The sequence below is a fragment of the Gracilinanus agilis genome, chromosome 2 (assembly GCF_016433145.1).
Source record: "Gracilinanus agilis isolate LMUSP501 chromosome 2, AgileGrace, whole genome shotgun sequence".
Taxonomy (NCBI): domain Eukaryota; kingdom Metazoa; phylum Chordata; class Mammalia; order Didelphimorphia; family Didelphidae; genus Gracilinanus; species Gracilinanus agilis.
The window spans coordinates 269,943,207-269,955,955 of NC_058131.1; the positions used below are offsets into that span (position 1 = coordinate 269,943,207).

The 12,749-nt window shown below is 39.9% G+C and overlaps 1 protein-coding gene across 1 annotated transcript in view; it reads right to left on the bottom strand.

Moving 5' to 3' along the window:
• Positions 1–9,085: 9,085 nt before the first annotated feature.
• The window catches only part of UAP1L1 (UDP-N-acetylglucosamine pyrophosphorylase 1 like 1), a 31,062-nt gene continuing 27,398 nt past the window's right edge, over positions 9,086–12,749 (bottom strand). The window contains exons 5-7 of the mRNA XM_044659664.1: positions 11,604–11,644; positions 10,273–10,336; positions 9,086–9,205 (exon numbers count right to left, since the gene is read on the bottom strand). Coding sequence (XP_044515599.1) covers positions 9,119–9,205; positions 10,273–10,336; positions 11,604–11,644 — 192 coding nt within the window. The 3' untranslated portion in view covers positions 9,086–9,118. The remainder of the gene's footprint in view (positions 9,206–10,272; positions 10,337–11,603; positions 11,645–12,749) is intronic.

A 12,749-nucleotide genomic window follows, 5' to 3' on the forward strand; every position in this document is an offset into this window, starting at 1 on the left:
ACACTTTCACACTTGCACAGCTTTGATTTAGGCAATGGTTTTGTTTACCATATTTAATGGTCTTCACAGATCCAATCCTATAGAATTCTGCACATAGATTCACAAAATTAATGCTTCAGCTGGAAGAGACCTTGGAGACTCTGCATGATTCTGTCCACCTCAAAGTCGTTTTAAATTCTAATGATCCTCAAAATTATTTCACAATTGTTTTGAGGTGATGCTGAACCCACTGGCACTTTGGATGAAGTGTCCAAACACTAAATTTATCCCAGGCAGTTCAGAAAAACAAAATCAACCTAAGCAGAAGAATAAGTTTGGCTAGTAGCACTATTTATAATTTTTTAAACCTTTACTTTCAGTCTTAGAATCCACACTAAGAATGGTAAGGGTTTGACAATGGGGGTTAAGTGACTTGCCCAGGGCCACACAGCTAGTGTCAGAGGTCACATTTGATCCCAAGACCTCTAAGTCTCCAGATCTGGCTCTCTATTCCCTGAGACACCTAGCTGCCCCCTATTTACAATTTACTATTTACAATTTAAATAAGATAACTAGTTTAAATGACAGGCAAGTAGGACAGATCAAAAATTAGCAGACACACCCATAAACATAATGAAGGCAGGAATTTGGAACAAAAGATTTAAGTAGAGGGCAATGGACTCCATCTCACCCTCATGTTTGTATCCACCTTTCTCCAATCTATGTAGAAGCCCCAAAAGATTGTAGGGGACTGAGAAAAACTGCAGCGCCTCAGACTCAAATAGCTCTTTGTCTTTTGTTGGAAAATCAAACCTGAAATTACTAAACAGATGCAGGTTGGCAATCACGGATGAAACAAGAGTTATCAATATTTTTTAACTTTAAGTCATGACAATACCATGAATCCTACTAGCAGAAAGAAAAGTCAACAGGTATTGCTGGTCAACAAGATTTTATGAAGGACCTACAATGTGCCAGATACTATGCTAAACAAATTGGAGGTACAAATAAAGGTAAAAGATAATTCCCACAGTCAAGGAGCTCATGTTCTAATACAGGAGAGACAACATGCAAAAACTATGTACAGACAAGAAATATAAAGGATAAAATGGAGCTAGTCATTAAAGGGGATCCAGAATGACTTCTTGCAGAACATGGAACTTTAGATGAGACCCAAAAGAAGCTGACATCTGAAGGAGTCATAAGATGAAACAGCAAGGGGATCAGTGTTACTGAATCTTAGAGTATATGGGGAAGTGGATGCTATAAGGTAGTGATGGCAAACCTTTTAAAACTTTTTAGGGACCTCATGCCATGCCCTACCCACCACCCACCCCCTCAGACTGTGTGCCTTTGCCATTATGGCTATAAGGAATAAGAAAACTGGAAGATAGGAAAGGGCTGGTTGTAAGTCTTTAAATGACAAACAGAAGATTTTATATTTGACAGTGGAAACAATATGGAACCACTGGGGTTGAGATGACATGGTCAGACTTACATTTAGCAATTCAATAGTCTCCCATGGACTGGAGTGAGGAGAGACTTGAGACAGGAAAACCAAAAACTAGCTATTTTAATAGACCAACTGTGAAATGATAAGGGCCTGATGGTAACAGTATCAAGAGATAATCGATGCATAGATGAGATATTGTGAAGGTAGAAATGATAGGCATTGGCAACTTATTGGATATGGGGGAGTGAGAGTGAGATGAGGATGACACCTCGGTTAAAAACCCAAACAACCAAAAAGATGGTGGTACTTTCAACAATAATAGGGATTTCAACAATAAAAAGTTAAGAGAAAAAGGGCTTGGAAGGAAAAATAACAAACTCAGTTTGGGATATGTTGAATTAAAGATGTCTATGGAAAATTTAGTTTGAAATGTCTAATAGACAGTAGGAAATTCAAGGGCAAGCAAAGAAGTTAGGGCTGAACAAATACATCTGAGAATCATTTGCATGAAGCCATGGGAGCTGATGAGCTCACAAGGGAAATAGTATAGAGTACGAAGAGAAAATGGATCAGGATAGGGCCTTGGGGAATAACCCATGGTTAACATGAAGATCCAGCAAAATCAACCAAGAAGTAAGAGACAGGTATCAGGAGAAAGCATATCATGGAAACCTTAGAGAGAGTATCAAATAGAAAAGGGCAAGCAATAGTATTAAAAACTACAAAGAGAGGTCAAGAAGAAAGAGTATTGAGAAAAAGCCATTTTGGCAATTAAGGGATCCTTAATTATCTTTGGAAAGAGCAGTTTCAGTTGAGTGATGAGTTAGGAAGCCAGAAAACAGTTATGAAAGAAGAGAGAAGAGAGAAAGTGGAGGCATTGATTACAGACAGAAAAAGTTCAAAGGGGGATTAAATGTCTGAAGTCTTTAATTGGTTCTAAGAGAGTTTATCACTTGAAGTTTAAGACTGTAGGAACCAATTGACTTTTTTCTCTTTCAAGAGAAAAATGACACATAGCTAAGATACTGGGGAATAATAGATTTCTCTCTCTCTCACTTTCTCTCTCACACATACACTTTCTTTTTCTCTCTCCGTCTCTCTGTCAACTCTCACTCTTCCTCTCTCTCATAAGAAGCTGCTGAAGATTTTCCCCTGATTTGATAGCAGTGTGTGAAGGGTCTACATTCCTCACTAAAAGAACAAAAACTTAAGACTCAGGAGTCAAAAGGTAAGAGATGGCATAACCTTCATTTCAACTGAGGAACAGCAGGTGGCAGCAGCAAGATCAGATCAGTACAGAGGATATAAACAATCTTCAAAGAATTACAAACTATAAACAACCAAATGAAAGACTGCTCCAAATCATTAGTAATGAAGAAAAATGCAATTCAAAATAACTGAGACTTCACACCAAGTGAACAGGAAAAGATGACAAAGATGGAAATAGTTCATGTTGGAAGGACTGTTAAAACACACATTGTTGGGAGATTTGTGAGTTGGTTCTATCATTCTGAAAATAATTAGGAATTATGCTTTTAAAAGGGATGAAAACATTCGTACCTTTTGACCTACAGATCCCACGCCTGGACATTTGCCCTAAGAAGGACAGAAGACAAAGAGAAAGGTGTCAAAACCAAAAAGTATTCATAGAGATCTTTCTTGCAATAACAAAGTAGATAATTCCCTAGTGACTAGAAAATGACTTGAACAACTTGAGATTCATGAATGTAATGGAATAATTAATATACCATGAAGAATGGCAAAGGTGAATTCAGAGAATCATGGAAAGCTTATATAAATTTATGATACAGAGAGAAATACACAGAATGGAGTGGGGAATGTACTCTATGACTACAATACACATGAAAGGAGCAAAAATTTGAAACTGAATATGTAATAATAATCAAGCTCAGCACCAGAGATGAGGAAATGTTATCTACTTCAAGATGAAGGTGAGGGTTCTGTGGGTATGAAATATGTGCTTATACTGGCAGACCAGGAGGATGTGTTGGGTTAGTTTTGTTGATTTTTTTAAATTATTTTTTGCTACAAAGGATGGCTCTCTGGGTAGGGAAGGAGGAGGGATATATGGAGGAACAGGAGGAATGCAATGGGATGTGACAGACCCCATTGGAGAGCAGGCTAGTGAAAGTATAATAGTATCACCTTAATATATCTCGAGCCTTACTATATCCATTGTGAGTTGCCCTGCCACATGTGTACTCTGGTCATGTTCCCTTTATGTTCTCCTGTTCCCTATAAGTACATTTCTGCCGTATCCTTTGTCCCAGTTAAATAGTTATGCTTCCCATTTATGGTATCTATATTTGTGAGAAAATAATGCCTCAGATTTATGGAAAAAAAGGTTGAGATCTTTCTTCATATGCCATTTCATCAAATGCTTTTGCTTTGAGCTAATTGGGGCCTCTGGCTAATTAATATTTGGGAGTGATCAAGTGACTTCTCTAATCAACTTGATGAACTTACATAGAGGTGAACCTTTGTTTAGGACATGCGTATCACTTCATGTGGAGGTACTGATGTGGACCTTTGGCACCTCCTGGAGAATATTTCGGTGATTAGGATTACCCACAGGATATTATTCTCTATTGTGGAAGTCTATTTAGGAGAAACCATTTCTTTATGCTAGCCTATGAAAAGGAACCAATGGACATTTTCCCTCTTAGCTTTCCTCTGGAGAATTGGGAGGACGGAGAAAAATTCCTTCCCTCACCTGCATCCCATAGCCATTATTATATTAAGTCTATGGCAAGTTGCAAGTGCTTAATTGAGCCTACTGTGGCCCAAGAGGGAACTTCCTGAACCCCAGGACCCAACTGGCCTTCTCCCCAACCCCTATGACCCCTAATCCAGTGCAGTAGTGAAATAACAACAGTTCCTAGAGAAACATGGCAGAAGCAAACAAGTGCTCACTCACATTGTCTGGGAACTCTTGGTCCCAGCTTTAAAGAGTTAGTGATGTAACTTCTCAACTACATGTCTGTCATGGACAAAAGAACCATATGGACAAGTGGGAAGAGTTTGTGAAAATTGTCTCTCTAGAGTAGCCCTCAAATCAGGTCTCCAAATCCAGACTTCTAAAGGGAAAAAAGTTGGAATCTAGTATTCTAGCAAGAAAAAGGGTATTTCTCAGATAGCACCACCTTAGTGGTTACCTTTACTCCCAACTGTGAGAGTTCAGAGATCTGACCTTCTATTGAAAGAAGGGGAATTTCCTGGACAATGCTTGCAACTATAAGAATAGGATCAGGTATGTGGCCCAACTAGCTCCATGGAACAAAAGCCACGATATGGGGTGAACAAGAGATCTAGACTTTGCCCTGTGTCATCATCACTGTTATTTGAATGGTGTGGGTCTGGAAGTAAGTTACCTGGTTAGCAATAGCAACTTTACCTCCCTTCCAAGGAAAATCCAAACAGGCATCACTATGAGTCCAATGGACTTTAGTATCCTGTGAAAGTAGTACCCACAGAAAATGGAGAAGCATGTTGTTTGTTGTTTTATGGAACATGTAAACAAAAATTCAGAGTTCCTCTGAATTTTCTGTGTTTTCTCTACAGTGTCAATAAAGACCTTCTTGTATCTGTTATTTGGTTATCTTGAATGCCTGTACAGGATCTCAGGATTGCTTTTGTCCACATCTGTGGAAACCTAAACCCAAACTAAACTGAGAGAATTCCTCTGTAGCAAACATCCAAAAAGCCAGAATGATCATTTGACATGGTTTCTAATATTGGACCAGTTTGGAGTCGTATAACTGCCCAAAAGGGCACTCTGTCTGTTAAGGAGACCTGTCTGGAAAACCAAATTAAGATCATAAAGACTGATTAGAAAGTTTAAAATCAGAGAATAAGATGATTTCAAGTAACATTTTCATGTCACATTAAAACAAACCTTTCTCTAGCTAGGTATCATGTAGGACCAGAAGTCCCTAAGACCCTAATATATCCCCATAGTCATTTTCTTGCCCTTTTAGTGATATTAAAAGTGGTAACTAGGGGGCAGCTGGGTAGCTCAGTGAAGTGAGTCAGACCCAGAGACAGGAGGTCCTGGGTTCAAATTTGGCCTCAGATACTTCCTAGTTGTGTGACCCTGGGCAAATCATTTAACCCTCATTGCCTAGCCCTCACCACTCTGCTGCCTTAGAACCAATGTCCGGTATTAATTCTAAGACAGAAGGTAAGGGTTTAAAAAAAAAAAAAATTTTTTTAAGTGGTAACTGGCCATTTATGGAGCACTTCATTGTTTACAAAGTGCTTTACACAAATTATCTCATTTGAACCTTAAGAGAACCTTCTGGAATATTTAGGGCAGGTAATATTAAATCCATTTTACCAATGGGATACCTGAAGCTAAAAGGCTGTGACTTGCCATGTTCATATAGCTAGTTAAGAACTAGAGCCCAGATTCAAACCAAGTGGCTGACTCCAAAGATAGACTTTTCCCATTATATCACAGCTTCCCCAAAGTCCTTCCATAAGAACTATCCCAGACTTATGTAATTGTGATGGAATACTATTATGCTATAAGAAATGAATAGGCTACTTTCAGAAAAATCTGGATTTAAATGAACTGATAGAAAGTGAAGTGAGCAGAAGTATGGGAGCACTGTACTCAGTAACAGCAATATTATACCATGAGCAACTATGAATGACATAGCTATTCTCAGCAACATAATGATCTAAGACAACGTGGAAGGACTTAGGATGAAAAATGCTCTCCACCTCCAGAGGAAGAACTGATGGAGTCTGAATGCAAATTGAAGCTTTTTTTTTTAACTTTTTTTTTTCATGTTTTTTGGGGGGTGTTTTCTTTCACAACACAACCAATATAGAAATGTTTTTCATGACTATATACGTATAATCTGCATCAAATTGCTTGCTGCCTCAAGGAGGGGAAAAAAGGAGCAAGAGAATTCAGAACTCAAAATTTTAAAAAACAAATGTTAATTGTTTTTACATATAATTGGAAAAAAATTTGAAGAACTACCTCAATCTGTTCTTCATGCTTTATAATTCCCTCATTTTATCTTATTCCTTTTGTCTGTCAAGCTTCTGCCTTTTGTGATTACATCTTAGCACACTGTTTTAGGTTAATTTCAATCATAAAAGCTCTTCTTTCCTTTTTTTTGACCTACTTTCCCATCTAGTCTGGATTCTTGTAGGCCTTTGACCTTTTCCTCCAGCAAGCAGATTAATTTGTCTCTTCTGTTCTCTGAGTCATCCTATTATACCACTGTTCTCTGTCAAAGCCACTCTAAAATACTGTGGTTAGGTAGGTAACTGGAACTGGTTGCTGTGGGAAACCGTGGTTCAGAAGCGAATAGAATTGAGAGACAGATGTGAAGTGGTATTAAGAGAGCAACATGAAGTGGTATTAAGAGAGGGATGTGAATTAAGAGGCTTGAGTGCAGTTCTGACGTGAGGCAGAGGTAATGGACAGATACTGGAAAGGTTCCTTCCAGCTACATGAATGATGGATGATTGCAGCTTGGTAAAATTCACGCTCAGCCCAGCTAATGCCATATGTGGTATGCTTGGTTCTCCTTCTCCCACTGCCTTTGATTTGACATACAGCCTGGATCCTGGAAGAAATGGCAGTTTGGCCATCAGAATAAAGTAACAGAAACAAAGAAGCCACTCCTAAACAAAGTACTACAAATCTCAAAATCGTGGCTTCTTTTATCACCACCCCACCCCATTATGCTCTAATCCAAAAACTCCAGACAGAATAATGGTAGAAATAATAGCCCAGTCTTTATTACTAAAGTCTGGCATATTCAGAGTTAAAACAAGAGATGACAAATCTGCTTTTTAAGATTCATAGTAGGCAGTGATGGAAAAACAAAGTGTATGAATAAAACATTTTTTAAAAAGATTCTTAGTTGATAACAGGAAATTGACTGAATTTACACATTTGTATAGAAAAAGATACATGCAATTATTTGAGGTGGGGGTTGGAGGTTTGTTGTCATTAAAGCTTATTTAAAAAAAAAAACAAAACTCTTCTCCAGAAAGCTCTGACAGTGGCTGTGATCCAGAGCATATTCCCATGTCTGATAGTGGCGGTGGGTGCTCCAGGCTAACCAACTCCAGCTGGCTTTCTATCTGAGGCACAGAGAGCACAGGGGCTTCCCCTTCCCCTACCAGGCCTCAGGGTTCTAAAAAGAAATCTTTCTAGGAGAACAAAAGAGTAGCCATCCTCTTTGGGAGCTTTATTACCAGTGAAGCAGGCTCCATAGGGTTCTGGGGGAGGAAGGGGACAGCATTTTGAAAATTCCCTAGCATTTCAAAGGTCTTCCCACAGGGAGCTCTTTCCCAACACTCTCTACCTCCCTTTTCCCAGATTCAGTCTTTACCCATCCCTTGTAGAACCACCAGGCTCTGGCTCAAGAACTGATCCATTTATGACAATTTCCTTTCACTGGGTAAATTGATTAGAAAAGAGAAAGACAGTAATTAGCTCCTGTCTGCATAAGCCTAAGGCACCAGGCAAGAACCATCCACTGAACAAAAACATCAGGGTAGGGCTTATGGAGGGGAAAAAAATGGAATGAGTAATTAAATAGTGCTGATTGTAGAGGCCATATTCTCTTTTTTATACCTCACAACAGCCCCAAGAGGTAGGTAGATAGCACCATCCCCTATTTAGAGGAGAAGAAAGCAGAATACAGGCATGCCAAGCAATTTGCATAGGGTCATAAGGCCAGATACAAAGCAGCTCCAGCTCAGGGACCTGCTCACCGAGGCAGAAAAAAGAAAGATCTACCCACAGCTGAACAGAAATGAGTTGGAGGTGTTGCTTGATTTCTAAGAAGGTCTTATTACATCCTGACTAATATAACATATTATTATATCCCAGTAGTTGCAGAGCTGCTAGAGCCTCTAGGCAGTGGGAGCCCCCACTGGACAAGTGGCCTTTCTTCCTCGAACCTCCAGATAGTTTCCTTCTGGGCTTAGAACCAAAGGCAGGGCAATAATAGCCCTCTTCCCATTTGATCCAGGTTTGTAGATAAACAGGAAATAGAAGGTCCATCAGCCCATAAGGCATCATGAAGCCAGGGGCAAATTGCACCCAAAGAGAGCTCTTTATGAAATTAATCTCCAATCCAGTACAAGGACAGAGGGCAGCTTCTGAGCTGGTGAAGGGTACAATGACTAACAGTAAGTCATAATATCAACACATCATCATTTTGCTGTTAGGACCCAGCACGGTTTCTTAGCAGCCTAGATATACTCCACTGATTGCCTGAAGGAATTTAGCAAAAATTCAGAAATATAAAAAATGTCAACAGAATTGATCAGCAGAGCAAAATTTTAGCCTCAGGGAGAAAAAAGGAGGAATGCTATATATATATATATATATATACATACATATGCATGTATATATATGAATGATTTTTAGCTCTGTAGTACTTATTCCATGTCTTGACAAGAGAAGCAGTAGCACAGGACTCAAATTATCAGCCCTGGATGATGGAAGCCAACTATATTTGGCAAAATAAATTGTAGCATTTGTATTTCATCATAAATATATTTCCTACTAAAGTCTAGCACCCAAGACTGAGCAGCCCTGCTTCCAGAAATAATCATGTCTTATTCAAATCAAAAACCAATTTCATGCCGGTGGACTCAAAGACAGATTTGATTTGGTCTTGAAATGAGTCAAGCCTTTTCCAGAAGCTTTGCCTTCTTTTCATCAAGTAGGAAAGGTGAGTGGATGTCCTCATCCTTCAGGTATCCCTCCAGACCCTGCAAGAACAATGGCAAAGAAATGTCTTTTCCCCTCTCTGGAGATGAATTCACCCATGTGATTGGTTCTTCTCTGGAATGCTTCATAGAGCAATGTCAGAAACATCTCATATAGCCCAAGGGAGACAGCAGAGAAGATGACAAGAAGCTACTTGGATTGGGGCAGCAAATTTATTGACACAATGACTGACTTCAGATTGTATTCTACTGTCCTGTTTCCCTACTACCACTTCATAGGCAGAATAAGTAGGTCACTTCCTCCCCAGCTCTCCTGGGTAGGCTTGAAAGACAATACCTTAAGGGCAAGGAAGAGCTTTCCCTGAAAACAGGAGGCCCAGAACCAAACCCAATGTCACAGCATCATAGACTGTCACAGGTGGAAGGGATCTTTGAGATCATCTAGCTCAACCTTTTCATTTTACAAATGAAATAACTGAGGCTTGAGAAGAAGATGATACTTGTATGAGGTGAAATATATTAGTGACAGAGTAGGGACTAGAACCTATTAAGGCACCAAAAGCATAAATTTAAAGGGCCTCAAGCAAAAGTTTACAAAGTCCACTGAATGATGTTGTCTTTTGACATCATTCCAAGCCCTGCAAGGTTGTGAGTCTAGTGCAAAAGTCAAAAACCAAACTCCAAGATTATCTCATAGGGAAACCAAGAAATCATGTGGTCCAGGAAGCTGAGCAAAAAATTAAGTGGAAGGGAAACCACATTTCATACAGCATAGAATATTAAGGATCCTTTCACCATTTGGTCAAAAAAAAAAAAAAAATTGAGAGCCTGGCACAGGTTTTGTTTGGATCCCAGAATCAGCCTATGCCCTCTGCAGACTGAATCTCTCCATGTTATCACTAATCCCTTCTCACCATCTCCTAAAAATGTCCCCAGGAACTCTAGGGCCCATGGTTCATATTGGTAAACAGGTGCAGTTGAGAGAGCATTCTGCCCAAGGTCATAAAAGCAGTCGTTTGGTTCCAAAAACCTTCAACTTTCATTCTGCCTTCCAGCGTCTCTTACCCCCCAATCCTGCAAAGCCCTGAAACTGAGAAACAGACTCTCACCTCTCCAAAATAGGACACTAGTGGAGAAATCTCACAAAGGACAGAGTTTTCAGTTCCTACCGTACTGTAAAAGAAAAACATGCATTAGCACCTGCTTAGTCCAGAATTCCTTCTTAGTAGGACTGTCACGCCTGGAGCCAAGTCCCAGCCTTCTCTGGGGGCTCAGACTACATAGGCCGACATGACCTACAGCAATTTTCTTCACCATCATGGACCTAAACTCTCCTTCCACTCACAGAGAAGTTCTTGCGTTGGGTTGTAAAATATTCATAATATAAAAGGCTTCAAAAGTCTGGCTTTGGGGACATTCAGATTCAGCAGTTTGCGTCAATGAGGAGTGGAAAGAGACATCTAATTTCCTTTCCCTTTCTGGTTCAGAAAAACAAAACGACCCAAGCCGTCTTTGGAATATCATCACTCAGTTCATGTTTCAGAGTTTATTAATATATGGATGAAGGTTTCTAAGGGCCTGTCTCCTGCTGGTATTCTGAGCAGATTTCACAGGCTCATTAAACAGTCCAAAAGCTATTCATCTGTGACAGGGAACCCAAGAACTGGAAGGGGAGAGATCTTCATAATCATCATTAGAAGGCCCCTCCGAGGCCTATAGGTGAGCAGGAATTCTCCTCTCCCACTCCCCTGACAAGTGATTAGACAGTTTCTACTTAAGCGCTTCCAACGACCTGGAACCCACTCCTTCCCAAGGTAGCCAGCTCATTTCCCTTCAGCATGACTTCTTATTAGGCAGCATTACCTTACATAGGGCCTAATCTGTCTCTGAAACTTCTTACATCATCTCCCAGTTCAGCCAAGTAGAGCAAGTCTAAAATCTCTTCTACAAATACCAGATGGCACTGTTCAAGCCCCATACATCCAGTCCAGTCCTCCCACCTCCATGTATTGCTAAAGCAGTACTGAGAACCAATTAGGAGCAAAGGATCTCGCCATTTCTGGTTCCCCAGACACAAGTGTGGCTAAATGTAGGCACTTGTCAAGAGATTACAGAAAGTAATGGAAGTGATGGAAGTCAAGCCATCACCTCCCAGCAACAGCTTTCTATATTGCCAGGAGGAGGATGAATAGAATATCATTCCAGAACAAGAGTTATTTAGGGATCGGTGGAGGGAAGACAGTGTGATAGCAATTATTTAGGATGAATAGGGAATACTAGGCTAATAGCTAACGAGGATGGATAATAGCTGCTTAGGAAGTGGGGAGACACATTGGAATAAGAGCTGTTTGGAAAGGATGGAAGTACATCAGGGTAACTGCTGCCTAGGTTTTCCAGCCTCTCCTTTTTCTTTTTCACAAATCATCCTCCATTTAATTACAAATCATCTTCATAAAGCATAGGTCTGATCACATCATATCCCTGTTCAAGAGCCCTCATGGGTTCCTTATAGCCTCCAGAATTAAGTTACATACTCTTGGACTTGGCATTCAAGGCCCTTGATGACCTGGTTTTAACCTACCTTTTCAACCTAATTCTAGCAAATTGTACTATTAATTGGTTCCAAACCTTGTTTTACTGTCTCCCTTCTTCAAGTGTGACTGGCTACCTTCCATAGCTGGAAAAAAAAATATTCCGTTCTGATTTCTCTTTAAATTAGGGGCTCTTATTCTTTTTTTGTGTCACAGATCCCCTAGAGAGTCTGATGAAGCCTATAGACTCCTTAGAATAATGCTTTCAGTGGGGCAGCTGGGTATCTCAGTGGACTGAGAGCCAGACCTAGAGAGGGGAGGTCCTAGGTTCAAATCTGGCCTCAAAAATTTCCCAGCTGTGTGGCCCTGGGCAAGTCACTTGACCACCATTGCCTACCCTTACCACTCTTCTGCCTTGGAGCCAATACACAGTATTTACTCCAAGACAGAAGGTAAGGGTTTTATTTTAAAAAAATAATAATAATGCTTTCAGAAGAACAAAATAAAATACATAAGATTACAAAAGAAACAAATTATAATGAAATAAATAATTTTTTTCCATCCAAGTTCATGAAACCCCCTAAAACCTATCCACAGATCCCAAGTTAAGAAGGCCTGCTTTGGCCCTTCAATTGGGGAATGGCTGAACAAATGTAATATCTGGTGGTGATGGAATACTATTGTGCTAAAAGTTATAATGAACTGGACAAATTCCATGTGAACTGGAAAGACCTCCAGGAACTGATGCAGAGCAAAAGGAACAGAACCAGGAGAATCTTATTATACACAGAGATGGATACACTGTGGCACAATTGAATGTAATGGACTTCTCTACTGGTAGGAATGTAATGATCCAGGACAGTTCTGAGGGACTTATGAGAAAGAACACTATCCACAACCAGAGAAAGAACTGTGGGAGCAGAAACACAGAAGAAAAACAACTGCTTGATCACATGGGTTGATGGAGATATGATTGGGGATGTAGACCCTAGTGCAAATGTTAATAATATGGAAATAGGTCTTGATCAATGACACATGTAAAACCCAGTGGAATT